Below are 15,076 nucleotides of genomic sequence, written 5' to 3'. Positions count from 1 at the left end.
TCCTTATCCCTACTAGATATACCTCGCCTAATGCATCCCAAGACCGCATTAGCTTTTTTCACAGCCATGTCACATTGCCGACTCATAGTCATCCTGCGATCAACCAGGACTCCGAGGTCCTTCTCCTCTTCCATTACTTCCAACTGATGCGTCCCTAGCTTATAACTAAAATTCTTGTTATTTATCCCTAAATGCATAACCTTACACTTCTCACTATTAAATTTCATCCTATTACTATTACTCCAGTTTACAAGGTCATCCAAATCTCCCTGCAGGATATCCCGATCCTTCTCCGAATTGGCAATACCTCCCAACTTTGTGTCATCCGCAAACTTTACCAGCCCACTCCTACATTTGGTTCCGAGGTCAGTAATTAATAGATTAAATAAAATCGGACCCAAAACAGAACCTTGAGGAACTCCACTGGTAACCTCCCTCCAACCTGACAGTTCACCTTTTAGTATGACCCACTGCAGTCTCCCCTTTAACCAGTTCTTTATCCACCTCTGGATTTTCATATCGATCCCCATCTTTTCCAATGTAACCAATAATTCCTCATGAGGTACCGTATCAAACGCTTTACTGAAGTCGAGGTATATTAGATCCACCGCATTTCCTTTATCTAAATAATCTGTTACTTTCTCAAAGAAGGAGATCAGGTTGGTTTGGCATGATCTATCTTTCGTAAAACCGTGTTGTAATTTGTCCCAATTGGCATTGTCCTCAAGTCCTTAACTACTTTCTCCTTCAAAATTTTTTCCAAGACCTTGCATATTACAGATGCTAAACTAACAGGCCTGTAGTTACCCGGGTCACTTTTTTTCCCCTTCTTAAAAATAGGAACCACATTAGCTATTCTCCAGTCAAACGGTACCACCCCCGAGTTTACAGATTCATTAAAAATTATCGCTAACGGGCTTGCAATTTCTCGCACCAGTTCCTTTAATATTCTCGGATGAAGATCATCCGGTCTGCCCAATTTAGTCCTGTTAAGCTGTTTGAGTTTGGCTTCTACCTCGGATACAGTAATGTCAATCCCCACTCCTTAATTCCCATCAGTCTCGCTTCTACTATTCCTCAGCCTTTCATTAGCCTTATTAAATACCGATGCAAAATATTCATTTAGCTATTGTGCCATGCCTAGATTATCCTTAATCTCCACTCCATCTACAGTCTTAAGCGGTCCCACTTCTTCTTTCTTTGTTTTCTTCCTATTTATATGGCTATAAAAGCTCTTGCTATTGGTTTTAATTCCCCTCACAAGGTCCAACTCTACATGGCTTTTGGCTTTTCTCACTCCATCTCTACATGCTCTGACCTCAATAATTTAGGTTTCTTTACTGATTCCTCCCATCTTCCACTCCTTGTACGCTTTCTATTTTTTCTTAATGACCCCTCTGAGACGCTTGCTCATCCAGCTCTGTCTAAATCTCCTGCCTACGAACCGTTTTCCCTTTCTCGGGATACAGGCCTCCGACAGCTCCTGCAACTTCAACTTGAAATAATCCCAGGCGCCTTCCACCTTTAGATCCCTAAATATGTTAGTCCAATCCACTTCCCTAACCAGTCCTTAATTTATTAAAGTTAGCCCTTTTGAAATCGTAAACCTTAGTCTCCGATTTAATTCTGTTAATCTTTCCATTTAGTTTAAACCGAATTAGCTCATGATCACTCGAGCCTAGGTTGCCCCTAAAACCATTTCCTCAACGAGGTCCTCACTACTCACCTATACCAAATCTAAAATGGCATCCCCCCTCGTCGGTTCAGCAAGTACTTGATGAAGGAATTCATCAGCTATCAAGTCTAGGAAAATCTGAGCCCTATTATTGTTACTAGCATTTGTTCCCCAATCTATATCCGGGAAGTTAAAGTCTCCCATGATTACACAGTTCCTATTAGTATTTACTTCCCTAAAAACGTTAAAGAGTTCTCTGTCCATATCCAGGCTAGATCCCGGCGGTCTATAGCACACCCCAAGCACTATCCCAGGGGAGGCTCTAGTAGTTCTTTTACCCAATGTGAGTATTGCCCAGACAGACTCCGTCTTATCCATTCCATCACTTATTATTTCTTTACAGTTTACTTCATTATTGACATACAATGCTACTCCCCCTCCTTTACCTTTGATCATAAAGTGCTAACAGGTGTTAGCCTTTTGTATGTATGTGAAGCTATCTCTGACATATATACTAACGCCAAGATTTTCCAGTGACTACTGATTCTGATTGCCCCAGTTGTTGTGTGCATCATAAAGAGACCTGATTTTCAGAAGATACTGAGCCTCTCAAAATTGATACCACACACTCAAAATCAGGCCCCTTTAAGTTGTCTCATGCCAAAAACTGAGATGTTCAAAATCACTAGTTACTTTTAAAAACCTTGCTCTTAGTGTTAAGTGGGTTTAGAATGCATCCATTTCTTTGCTCTCTCCCCTGGTGTAGTGAGAATTGACCTCGTCTGGAGGACCGTTTAACTAAAGTTCCATATTACTACAAAATCCAGGTATGCCTGTCACTGGCCTTTTAAGAGGGAAGAGGCTGGTGCACTTGTGACGGTCACCTGATGCTCAGAGGGTTTAGGAGAGGGTAGGGGAATCTGGGTGAGTCAGGGCAGAGAGAGTAGATGTGGGGCTTTCACTGCCTCAGAGAATTAATGCAGAGAGCAGAAAGCTCTGCAGGCACTCCATGAGAATAGGGAGACAGGACACTAGCTGGGTGGTCTGGGGAATGGGAGAAGGAGCTGCTGGAGCAAGAGGGAGCACTGGGGAGTGCCCCTGTGGCCCCTGTCCTGTACAACAAGCAGGGAACTGAGAAAAGCCCAGGAGGAATGTGAGGCTTTTATTAAGCCCAGGTCGGATGGGCGGTGTTTGTGTTACTGCTTCATTTGAGCTTTTGAACTCTAGTGGGGGACTCCGGGGGGGGAAGCATGAGAGCCCTCCAGCCTAAAGTACAACTGAGACTGACAAAGAGCCTCAGGTCACCAAAAACAATGAAGCCAGAACCTTTTGAGTCATGGCATTGATGTTTATTTTGTGATTTGATATTAATAAATTAACCCATCTCATAGTCCAGAGTGTGTTGGAGAAATATTCTTGAGGAGCCCTGAGAAGGGGAAACTGAGGTAAAAGCTTCTGCAGGGTCATCCCATGCCAGGAGAGGGTGCTCTGAGATGGCAGCCATGTGACAATACCCAACATAACACCTGTTTTTCTCCTTAATCGGGTATCAAATCCTAGAGTGTATTTTACTTTGGTGCTCATTCTGCTCCTGGTAAAATACCTAAGGGCCTTGCTTTAAAGGGATATCTACATTAGCTTTTTCCTACTAACCTTTTCACCATTATTATTCCTGGTAGAGCTACACCAGTGCAAAGATGTGGGTTGTCAACATGGAAAAGACTCGCATAGACAAGGCCTAACAGTGTTACTCAGCGACTGTTGTCAACCACACAAATATAAGACACATTCTCCCAACTCCTGCCTCGTTCAATAAGAATTCTAACCTCTGCACGCCTGATACAAGGAAAGGTCTGATAGCTTTATGTTCAATTCTTTTGTCCAATTAGAGTCCACACTAAATCTAAAGAGTGTCAGCATCAGCCATGTATCTGAAACAAAAACACTGTCATGCACTATGTAATAATTGGACTGACGTAGGCATTCTACCATATGGATAGTATCCTTACCTGTACAAACACAGTGAAGAGAATAAGTACAGTTGTGGCTGCAATGAAGAGCTTCTTTCTAGGGAAGTCAGGGAGCAAGAAAACCAGAGAGAAACAGATGGCGCCTCTAAGACCCCCATATGCTATAATAAACTGATCCTTGCTGGTAACAGTGTTCACATGTAATCTGTTCACGAAGAAAGTCAATACAAGAACCCCTATTAAAGTAGGAAAGAAGATGAGAAATTAGCAAGCAAGAAGAGAACTTACACAGCATTAAAATAAGTGGCTATTACACTGTGAACAAATTATACATCAGTAGGAATAGGGCAGGGAAGACTTTGGTAACATACTACACTCCTCCACTGGCCAGATCCACTGGGTTTCTATCTGTCTGATACTAGCCCCAGAATAGCTAAGAATCCAAACCCAGTTATGTCTGACTTGGAGGAGACAGGAAATGGTGTTGAATGGCCACAGTTTGGTAGGTCTCGTAAGACCTATAAGACGTTAGACTGATATTTTGGTAATATCCCATGTTGGATACTATCAACCTTATGTGTCGTCAAGATCTATTCTTGAAACTGGGGTTCCTTTTAGAACAAGAATGAGGTTTGACCCAGAGTTTTAGTTTATGTACATAGCCATCACTGAGGTGTTCCTAAAATATACAAATTCGGTTAGTGAATAAGTGCTAAGTATTAACTGAGTATTTAATAAATAAAACTATTATAATACAATACAATGTATTAACGTATTTGTTTTGATGGCAGTTTAAAAAAATATTTTAAAAGTCACTCTTTGTTTCATATTAACAGTAATGCACAGGTCCAAGAATTCATATTCATTAGTATAATAATATGGGAACCGACCCTGGGAATTGACTTAAACAGTAGTTGATTCATTCTAATTGGTAATTAATTATTGGATTTTCTGGGTGATAAATACTCTTTCAAGGGCAAACTGGCAATTTGGTTTATTTTAATAATTTAGTTACAGGTTACCTTTTGAACTGCATTTGGTTTTAAGCAACAGCCAGGGCACACAAAATATTTTATGTTTTGTAATTGCATTAAGCTTGTGGATTTGGCAGTCTCTAATTCATAGAGATTAATACTGTGTGAACTTTAAGTTTACGAAAGGTGCCACAGCAATTGATGCAATTGATAATCATTTGCAATTAAACAGAAGCAAAAAGTTGCAGTAGGTCACACTGTGGGTCTATTAATTTGACAATATCCCTGTTACAGAAACTGAGAAAGAAACACATACGTGGCTCTAAACTTCTAGGGCCTGATTCTGACTTCATTAACACCTGTGTAAATCGGGCCTTACTCCATTTACACCAATGGAACATGTACAGATGAGATCAGAATCAGGCCCTTAAACTCTGAAACAGTGACTATAATTAAGCAATAACAATGGAGACCCTGGACATTTCATTTCTTGAAGATTAATCTTTAAGATTAATGGCTAGCTTGAGAATTGATGACATAAGAGGGTCATGAATTCTCTCCCTTGCCCCCTCACATCACTACAGCTTTTTTTTAAAATGTTTTAAAGACATTATCCACCTCATTTGTTGGGAAATAAACTTTAAAAACAACACTATACAAACACCTCCCCACACACTTCTAATAACTAGGAATAACCAATTTCTCTCATACAGAGGAACAATTTGGAAAAGGCAAGAAATCTTGGAATATTCAGTAATAGCGAACATGATTAAGGGGAACTGTAGCAATGATGTATTCCCAGCTCCAGGAGCGCCCGGGAATTAAGGCCAAGAGGAGCAGATGATGACAAGAACTCCAGTTTTCATTTTCAATGTTCTAGCTAACTGACAATAACACTTTTAGTTTGAAAAAATGCTACGTAGAAACATATTTCACAACTAGACCAGAGCCTTCAAGTGCCATCTTTAAGTAGGAGTGGTTAGTAATAAATACATTTTCCATCCATATAGTCAATTATCATTTATGTCCCTTAAATTAACTCAGGATCTGTTTGGTTGAAGATGTAGCATATGATTAACTATTTGGGCCAAAATATTTCTCCTTTTGGAGAAGCACCATAACAAACAGATAGCAGAAAATTCTAACTTGTTTAAAGAATGGCAAAATATTGGTGTCCTGGGGCCTGCTGTCACCCACTCAATTGCTTCATTTTTCTGCACTTTTCAGACCTCCTCCAACTTATGCCAGTGTGACTCCACTCAGCTGGTTTCAATAGAGTTATTCCTGATTTAGTGCAGCGTAAGTGAGAGAATCAGAGTGGCTCCACTAGTAGGATGAGGTCCTGGAACCTGGTGGAAAGGGCCAAGCTGCTCCAATAACATCAAAAACTTCTCGCCACAAAGACCTTTTCACAAGAGCTTTATTCTCAGGTTTAGTGTCCTCAGGTTGCAAAAAAAACCAGCAACAAAGGTTCTTACAGAAAATAAAAGATGCATGAGTAGTGGTAAGTAGCAAGAGGGGCTCACCATCCTGAGTACAAACCCACCAGGCCCCCATGGGTATGCACTTGGGGGTGCTAACCCGAGCCCCTGCCCGAGTTACCATGACTACACTACTATTTTAAGCATGCTAGCTTGATGAGAGCTAGTGTGAGTATGTCTCCTTGAGCTCCAAGTGCAGACATACCCTAAATATTGTAAATAGGTGAGCCAGAGACCAAAATGTTGAATGAAATTCAGCCCTGGATGAATGTGGGCCTAGCACCCTTTGAAGTCAAAGGGAATTATTATTCCAGGGCTGATTTTGATGTCATCTCTTCTTTGCTCTTTCTGTTTACAATATTAAACCCTTTCCGGTAATGTGATAAGTAAATAGAGAATTTGAGGTTTACTGCCTATTCTTGGAACACCAGGGCAGTTTGTTAGGTGCCTTAATGATTGTTACTGACATTGTTTGTTATCCTCCTGCCATGAGCTATTTTCAAACAAGGGGAGTTCAAATAATTCAGAATGCTTTTTTCATTGCATTGAAAACGAACATTTTAAACAAAGGAAACCATTTTCTCATAGTAAAACACTCAAGGGTGTGCATAATTGACCAATAAATGTGCTTCCAGGTACATTTATGGCACTCAGTTATTAACAGCAAATCTAGTCATGTGTTAATAGCCAATAAAGCACATCCTGCCATGTCTTGTTGTTAATCACTGAGAATCCAATTTAAGTAATTCGTTTAATGAGCCTATTAAACTTCAGGTCAAGTTTTAACCACAAAGGTATTTCTGGTTGCTTTAGTGGTTTGTAAACAGACACCCCATGAAGCAGCTTTCACAAATTCTAGGTGCCACCTTTCTTCTCAAAAATGTACTATGTTTGTGACACCTTTGGACATTAATTTAAGATTAAGTTATAAAAGGCATCCCTAGAAGAGAAAAGAGATTGCACGTAGCTACGGGCTCCAGGATTAAATCCCAGTATCAAGAGACCTGATTCTCCACTCCATTGTGGGGTCCTTTCCACCTGTGCAAAGTGGTTGTCAAACACCCCTCCTCGACTTTGCACAGATGTCAGTGACTCCATGTGGTGCAGGGCAGTGGAGAAGCATGCTCCCTGAACATCAAATCAGTGCAAGTTACACTTCTTTACTACTTTCACCCATTGTCCTGACCATTTACAAACACTGGAAAATGTCTTTGGGGGTTGCACCTGCTTACATGTGGTCTGTTTTTTGTCTGGTTACTGTAAAAGTCATCAAAGATCTAGGTCACAGCCTTTTTTCAGGATTTAAGAAGATAATTTTCAACTCCAAGTGTGTTGGGAAAGGATTTGGGGGCCTATCCCTACCCTCCCATTTAGAACTTGGTCTTGGTCTCCCCACCCATGAGTGACTCTGTATTCTCAGGTGGGGGTTTATAAGCTAGTGACGGGGAGAGCAAGTTAGCCCTGGGTCTTGTTTAACTTGCCCATTTAAATGGCAAACCTTTCCCTAGCGTGCCTGAGTTCTAGCTGTTGTGCCTCTATATGAAAAAAGGTGTGTTGTTTCTCTAACAAACTGTCTGTATGAATTGAAGTGGTTGTGAAAGGTGCCTGACTGACAAACCCACAAATGGAAGTCCTCTTATTAGCTACAGCTTAGGAAATGCCTGGGCAGCAGCAGTGTAAATTTCCTCACTTTAAGGCTTTAAGCCACATTTACATCATTAGTATTCTGGGCTGGTGAGTACCTAGCATTATTTAGGTGTCTGAAGGAGCTGCCCTAAGTTACAGACAGCCAGAGCTGCTCGGAATTGCTGGAGCATGATGCACCCCAACATACTGGGACTGGCAAGGGACCCTAAGTTTCCCATAACTGCACGGGGGGAATTCTCCTATTGCTGGCCAAGGGGCTTTTACGGAGCAAAGAGTGGCCATAGTGAGAGGGAAAATCCCTCCTGTATTCCTATACATTGTGCTCAGGTAGGTAAACAAGAACAAAGACATAGAACAATAGGGCACAATACTAGGCTATATATTAAGTTTCTCTATTTGCATATTATTTGTTTATATATTGTCTCCAAACTCTGGGCTAGGAGCATGTGTTGTGTGTCTTGATGGCAAGGAAGAATCCCTAAAAAGTAATGTTGGGAGTATCCCAGGGTTGCTGAGTAAAGGAGAGGTCTAGCCCTCTGCTTTAAAAATATAAGATGAGAGAAAAAGTAATCATGGGGCCTCTACATCATCATCAAGGGAAGCGTTCATCCACTATTTGTTATTCACTGAATCTTATTCTGAAAATCGCAGTGCCCAGCTCTGAAGCCTAGATTAATCTCCAGTTTTGCTCTGTTTCCAGGATACCATTTGCCCATTAACATTTTCCAGCTGTTCCTACAGGAGAATTTACAGCTGCTGAGGTCTTGGTTCATATCATTTCCCTCCTGTGCTGCAGAGAGTGTGGATTATCCTCTACAAAAAATAACTTGATGTAACTGCAGCGCCCCTCATTTGCTTATGTTCTTAGACATGCTAACTCAAAACTTTACCAAACCCCGGGCTTCTCACATTTTTGCTGGCCGCCTCCATTTCAATGCCCCAGTGCTCTTCTATACCAGTTCAGTGGAAGACATTCTTCCACAGGGAAGCAGAATGGCCCAGGAGTTCCAGGACAGAGAGATCCTGTGTGCCGGCTGTGATGTCCCTTTATGGGATACAGTTTGCTCCTCCTGCATAGGTAGCCAGCTCTGCTGGACAGTGCACAGATGAATGGAGTCATGGATCTCCATCCTCCCTACCCTCTTTGGGGCACAGAGCAAGTCCCAGGGCAGTAGGAGGGTGCAGTCCCTGTGCTACTGTGAGTGCAGGAACTGAAATTCTTGTTACCAAACAAGCAAGTGATGAGTTTTTCACATGCTGTCTGCCCACTGTACCCAGATAATGGCCAGGCGGAATCTGTCCTGGGTTTAAGTAAAGTTACTGTTGTCATTTTAAAATACTTCCATCCCACATCTACTGAAAGAGATGACTACACATTGTGTATAAGGACTCTGGATTGATCGCCCAGCTGCATAGATGCGCATGGGGATTCACATTTCACTACAAAACACAGGCCTCTGCTTCTCCTGCTAATAATACAGCTCATTAGCTCAGCTAGCAGAGAGAACTGGTTATACATAACATCCAGTCCATCACCTTCCCATCTAAGGGAAATGATTCACATGCAACCAAGCCAATACAGGACTTATTTCTTCCAGTTAAGACAGCATTTGCCCTTGAATACACTCTAGAGGAGTTGAGTACTCAGGAGTCCAAGCCAATCCTGAGGCACTCATCTGAATCAATCTGTGCCCAGATACCTGCAACCACGTTAAGAAGAGACAATAAGATTCATGCTTAAGATGATCAGCTCCAAAAACAAGATCCCCCCTATTAGCTAAAGAACCAGTTTATCTTATCCAATACAGGAACAAAGGGAGTCAATCACATTTTCCATTGAAGGCTGTGATAAAGTGAACTGGAAACATGGTAGAAATACAAATGGAAGTACTAAATGAATCAGCAGTTAGAATTAAAGTTATGTTCTGAATGTTAGGCAACCAGTACTTTTCAAAGAGTCACTCCACTCCTACGCTTAAATGAGATACATAATAAACTCCGAGATTGTACATGTCATTGCCACAAAGAAAAATCAGTTTTTCACCATACCTAGTGCTCTCCAAATAAGACAGAAAATGACGGTAAAGCAAATATAAGACCAACTCCACTCGTGGTTGTCTCCAATGGTAGAGACCCCAAGGAAGATGAAGATAAGGGTATCACTAACACTGCTCCACATCTTCATAAAGTATTTGATTGTAGTGTGAGACTTTAGAGAGATATTCGCCTCCACATAACGTTTCATGCCCATAGCACAAGCAATAATACTGAGGAAAGAAAATAAATCAATTACATATGGTACATAGGTTGGTTGGCAGAACATGCTAGATAGGCAAAAATTATATCATAGCCTTTCCAAGACAATGTAAGTTTTGGGTCAGATTCTGGTATGCTGAGACTCACTAAGTAGTACCTTACTCCCCAAGTAATTCTATTAAAAATCAGTGAGACTACTTGTGCAGAAAGAGACTACTCTGTGTGAGTAAGGGTATTTGGATCTGGCCCTTAATAAATAAATGCTAAGTTATTACATTGATTGTAGGGAGGTAGCGACACCTATAGTTAATGTTGCCCAATGCTTTCCATTATAAGACCCTGTTTTCAGTTCCTTATAAGTTTGCCAAACTTTAACCATTTGGGCTGAAATTTTCAATCCTGGGTGTTTGCCTCAGGCTGATGTTTTCTGGAAAATTTCAGCAAAAAAGGTTCAGCTGTTTCTCAGAGTGAGGTTAGGGGAAAAAATACATTGGCTTGCTTATGTTAAAATATTCTTATAAACATTTCATTGAGAAGATCTAGCACCTCCTCCATGGGCCACCTTATTTCTAGCATTTCCTAGCTTTTGAGTGTTTTACTTTGCAACTTTGTAACATTCTTTTAATGTAGCTTTACATATCATTATTAACATATTGCATATATCCACTTCCTGTCATCTGTTTGCCATCAGCAGTGCAACGGTGACAGATTCAAATCAAGACTTAATCTCAATTTTTGGAATCAAAGACTCGTAAATATTAGAAATGCAAAAGGCCTGTTAGATAATAACCAAGTTCATCTCCCAGCCATAGCAGGACTGTTCCCTATATACACAATAAAAATTGCTCCCTGCAGTACACATTGTTATTTGTATTACCATGGTGCCCCAGGGTCCCAGTTATGGATCATGCCCCACTGTTCTAGGCTCTGTAGAAGCACATAAAAAAGAGACAGTCCATGCCCTGAAGAGCTTGCAGTCCAAGTGCAAGACCAGAGACAATGGGTGGATGCAGCAAACTGGCAGTAGGGAGCATAAGGAAATGATGAGACAATACTGAAGAGACAAGAATTACAGAAAAGGAATAGGAGCAAATTCCAACATAAGTTACATCAGTGTAAATCTGAAGTAATTCAGCTCATTCAATGGAGTTTACACCACTATGAGGCCAGAATCTGGCCCGTAAAATTTTGATCTCTCAAAAGCATAATAGTGACCTCCTTTAAAAAAAATCTTGAGAGCTTTTCCAGTGTTTTCTGTATATTGTGTCTTTTTATAACTCCACTCCCGTGCTATCCCATGTGCCCACAGAAACCAGCTCTAACTCACAGATCAGTATGGCACATAGAATAATGCTAATGAGCTGAGCATTTATTGCCCTTTCACAGCTTCCACACATTGGGGGTTTCACTGAGAAGTAGCCTGTGATGAGGAGGAAAATGTCACGCACAAAGATGTTTGCCCAGATTCTGCACTGCTCTCTGATGCTTTGGGAAGCTTATCTGGTGAATTCTGGCCCTAAAACCATCATAATCAGCCACAGGAAGATCATCCCAGTATGGAGGGATCTTCAGAATACAGAGACCTGAAGTAGCAGCTCCTGTGCTGCTGGTATGAGGGGTGTGAAGAGGGCTTCCTCAAATCCGGCTGATCTGTGGCTGCTGTATCAGACTCTTGGGGCCAGGGGCAGCCAGCATAGCATAAGAGTAGCCTGCAAGCCGCTCTAACTAACACCAGGGACTGGCCCAGGATGGGGGAAGCACATTTTACATTCTCATCCGCATTCTGAGCTGCTATGTTCTTTGGCCACAGCTGAGGAGCTGGCCCCTTAAATCAGCTGAAGGACTACAGAGAGCTCAACTAATATCAAAGAAATCTTACTGAACATTCACTAGGCTGTGTGATGAACACAGAGCAGGCCTTCAACGGGACCACTATGCTTCTGAGAAAATTAGAGAGTGTTACTACAGCAGTAACATTTTACCTCTTCATATATTGTACATACAAGGTCATTTTAGAAGTGCGAAGCACCAATTAAAACTTTTACCCTTTAATTGTTCATGGATAATTGGTTATTTAAACTACAGGACACATGTGGTTAGCATAATTCATCATCTTTTCAAATCAGCATAATTTCAGCCTAGCAATCTCAGAAGGTCAAAGCAATTGAAATCAAAGAGTCAAAGAACTGGGGGGAGAGGGGTATGTTACTTTGACTGAAACACATTGTACTAAAGGACCGGTTGAACTCCTGAAGGCAAGACAAATATCAGTTTCTGAATTCTGGTCACCATTGCTATTTTGACAACAACTCTCTGAAGCAAAGGGCCTGGTTTTCTTCTAATCTACATCCGTGTACATCAGGAGTAATTCCCCCGAAGCTGCTAGCATTACACTGAGATAAATTGGTGTGATGTACATAGGATCTAGCCTATTGACGTTAAATTTTACTTTACTGGTGACTGCCACTCCATAGTTTTCCAAACAGCCATTGGCTACTGCTGGTCCATTCTATTCATAGTTCATTCTCTCAGCTGGTGGTCATGCAGCATATAATACAGGGGCCACAGAATGACAAACTTATGCATGGGAAGAAGTAGACACTGCCGAGGAGATTAGCATTGGACACTGATTGCAAAAAACACATTCTGACTGGGTGTTTGGGCCTTATTGGCAAAGTCACAACTGTGTGCCAGCTCCCAGTGAATATACAGTGCAGCTATGGGCATGAAAAAGAGAGAAAATGAGAACATTTCTGTCCAACTTTCTCCTCCCTCCCTCCCTCTCTTTGATTTTAATCTCATCATTTTTAAGTCTTATTTTACCTGTAATTTCCATCCTTTCTTATTTCATATGCGAGTCCCAGGAAATCGACAAAAGTAACCCACTACTTTTTTGCCTCCACTTCTAAACTGCAACTCCCTGCAGCGAAATGAGGCAGAGAGAGGAGCTCATCCGTCCTTTCTGTATTCACTGCCAAAATGTTGGGCAAAGTACATCCTAGTGCACAGTGGGACTAGAGTGGGCCTCAGGAATAAATGTGATCATTTGCTGTTGGAAACTGTCAATTTTTCTAAGTAGGGGAAATATGTGGCCACTGGGAAGCCTGGATGTGCAGATCTGTACTGAGCATTAATAACATGGGTAGGGAGCACTATCTGTAAGGGCAGCAAATAGTGTGTTTCAACAACTGAACAGAAGGATGACAACAGCAGCAATGGCCAAGGTTTCCATGAGATGAGATCTCACCTGACTATTTTTCTGCAACCCATGGAAAACCAAAGAGCCTGATTCTCCTCTCACCAGCCTCCTCTGTCCTCTTCTACTAGTAAAACACCATTAATTTCAGCATAGTTATTCCTGGTTTGTCCTGCTGTTAGCAAGAGCAAAATGAGGCTCATCTTCTTGTGATCATTCCCCCTCTGCTGGCTCAGCAGCAGGTAATTAACAAACTCTTATTGACCCAGCTGTGCAGCTATTTCCAGAGCAAAACAATGAAGTTAAACTACAACAGTTCATTTCAAAGCACAAAATAAAAATACTGTTAGTATGGGGAAAATATTTTCAGGATACTAAGCTGGTATCAAAAACAAGAGAGCAATACAAAAAAATTTAAAAGGCTTAGAAAACACAAATGAGCCATAAGCGTCTTTGTACTGTGACAGACCCAGACCAGGGGGGTACAGGAGTCTGGTAGAGGGCAAATATACTGGTCACTGGATGAGTAGTTTTCTGTTCCCTGAGTGACCAGAGCAGGGGCTATACTAGAATAATCAGGAACCTGCTAGAATCCTACAAATTAGGACACCTGGAGCCAATTAAGAAGACGCTGCTAGAATCAATTAAGGCAGGCTAATCAGGGCACCTGGGTTTTAAAAAGGAGCTCACTTCAGTTTGTGGTGTGAGTGTGAGGAGCTGGGAGCAAGAGGTGCAGGGTATGGGTATGGGTATGGGTATGGGTATGGGTATGGGTATGGGTATGGGTGACTGAGGCGCACAAGCGTTATCAGACACCAGGAGGAAGGTCCTGTAGTGAGAATAAGGAAGGTGTTTGGAGGAGGCCATGGGGAAGTAGCCCAGGGAGTTGTAGCTGTCATACAGCTGTTACAGGAGGCACTATAGACAGCTGCAGTCCACAGGGCCTTGAGCTGGAACCTGGAGTAGAGGGTGGGCCTGGGTTTCTCCCAATTGACCTGGACTGTGGGTTCTTCCAGAGGGGAAGGCCTCTGGGCTGTTCCCCCAACCTACATGGTGAATCTCTGAGGCAAGAAAATCCGCCAATAAGCGCAGGACCCACCAAGATAGAGGAGGAACTTTGTCACAGTACTTATATTTAAATCTTAAAATATACTGCTATCTGTAATGTCAATTTCTTATGACAAGGAATTAGCTGTCCAAGCAATCATTTTGATCCAGAATCAATGCATTATTAAAAAGAAAAGAAAATAGGTTCCATACTGGGTACAGTACATTGTGACAGAAGGAAACACCATTAAGTCTGAATGCCTTCTCCTTTCATGCTGATTATGCAGCATATTTCTTTCACTGTTCAGTCACATGATACTATAACAGACCCTTAGTTTGTTTTCCCATGAACTATAATTGTTTTCAACAATAGTGAAATATTGCTTTGTATTGGCAATTCTAGGAAACAAAAGTCTGCAAAGTATAAAAGATTCCTATTTATATACAACATAGTACCATTGGTTTCAAAATAGATCATCCAGATACTGCTGTATTTAACTGGATGTTTAATTTTTCATTTTCTTCTCATCATCGGTATTATCAATACTGGAGTTGTCTATAAGGCAAATATCACTGGAGTCTAGGTGCACTTTACAGTCATTAGGGAAATACTAAATATCTTTACTTTTGCAATTGTCAGCACTAGATGAGTCCGTTTCCTGAGTCAGGGTCAGAGCTAGTAGATTGCAACCGGTGCCAGGGAGACGGACTGGATGACCTCATGCAGTCTTTTCCATCTATTCTGTCTTTGATTCTAAGGTAAGATCTCTTTGTCCATTAGAAATACTAGATCCAGTTTTGCAGGGCTAAATCATTTCTTCCTCAGGCAC

The 15,076-nt window shown here is 41.4% G+C and overlaps 1 protein-coding gene across 1 annotated transcript in view; it reads right to left on the bottom strand.

The window, feature by feature from the left end:
- Window positions 1-15,076, bottom strand: part of LOC128842783 (sodium/hydrogen exchanger 2-like) — an 85,664-nt gene that overhangs the window by 33,866 nt on the left and 36,722 nt on the right. The window contains exons 5-6 of the mRNA XM_054038967.1: window positions 9,797-10,014; window positions 3,685-3,881 (exon numbers count right to left, since the gene is read on the bottom strand). Of these exons, the coding sequence (XP_053894942.1) occupies window positions 3,685-3,881; window positions 9,797-10,014 (415 nt within the window). The remainder of the gene's footprint in view (window positions 1-3,684; window positions 3,882-9,796; window positions 10,015-15,076) is intronic.

This window comes from Malaclemys terrapin, chromosome 9 (assembly GCF_027887155.1).
Source record: "Malaclemys terrapin pileata isolate rMalTer1 chromosome 9, rMalTer1.hap1, whole genome shotgun sequence".
Classification (NCBI taxonomy): Eukaryota; Metazoa; Chordata; order Testudines; family Emydidae; genus Malaclemys; species Malaclemys terrapin.
Note: the sequence above shows the minus strand (reverse complement) of the source record. Positions and strands in the feature narration are given on the sequence as shown.